The following is an 802-nucleotide window of genomic DNA, read 5'->3' as shown; positions in this document are numbered from 1 at the left end:
AAAAGTATATCAATTCAATGGGCATATGATGCAACTATAAAAATTGAACAGTATGTAATATTATTAAAAAAGCACAATTTAAAATTAGATGTATATCAATGCAAATATAATTATGAATGTACATAAGGAAGAATATAAGATAAAAATAGCTGATTGGTGAGCAGTGAAGTGAAGTGAAATATTATCCATTCCTGATATTTTCTCTATTCCATAAAAAAATGATATAAAAAAACAAGAATTAAAAGCAAATACAAAGTCAACTCAAGAGGGAGAAAGGAAGCACCTGTCATACAGCAGGTCCTCAAATGCCTGTTCTTGAGTCTTATATGTGACAATCTGAGTAGTGAGACGGAATTTTAACAGCAAGAGGCAAACCCTACTCACCTTGAACATCACCATTTTTCTCCTGTTCAGGAAATTTGTAGAGTCCTGAGTTATGCACTTCGTGGGAAGGCAAAATTGTTCCTGAAAAGTGCCAAGGAAGGCAGAAAAGGAGACATGAAAAGGTGGCCAGGGATGCCACTGACCAACGTGAATGTGCACTGTGGATCAGCACGTGAATGTTCATAGCCACATTATTCATAATATCCCCAAACTGCAAACGACCAGAATGCCCTTTTACGGATAGACAAGTTGTGGCATACCCACACAACGGAATGTTATTCAGCTACTAAAAGGAATGAAGTACTGACTCAGGCTACAACATGCACGAACCTTGGAAACATTATGCTAAGTGTAAGAAACCAGTGACGAAAAACCACAGATTGTGTGATTCCATTTACATGAAATGTCCATGGTAGGC

The 802-nt window shown here is 37.0% G+C and overlaps 1 protein-coding gene across 1 annotated transcript in view; it reads right to left on the bottom strand.

The window, feature by feature from the left end:
- The window catches only part of LOC105817670 (zinc finger protein 221-like), a 15,193-nt gene extending 14,729 nt beyond the window's left edge, over positions 1–464 (bottom strand). The window contains exon 1 of the mRNA XM_012653426.1: positions 385–464. Within this exon, the coding sequence (XP_012508880.1) occupies positions 385–399 (15 nt within the window). The 5' untranslated portion in view covers positions 400–464. The remainder of the gene's footprint in view (positions 1–384) is intronic.
- Positions 465–802: the final 338 nt, after the last annotated feature.

This window comes from Propithecus coquereli, unplaced genomic scaffold (assembly GCF_000956105.1).
Source record: "Propithecus coquereli isolate 6110/MARCELLA unplaced genomic scaffold, Pcoq_1.0 Scaffold42, whole genome shotgun sequence".
Lineage (NCBI taxonomy): Eukaryota > Metazoa > Chordata > Mammalia > Primates > Indriidae > Propithecus > Propithecus coquereli.
This window is presented reverse-complemented; position numbering and strand designations above follow the sequence as displayed.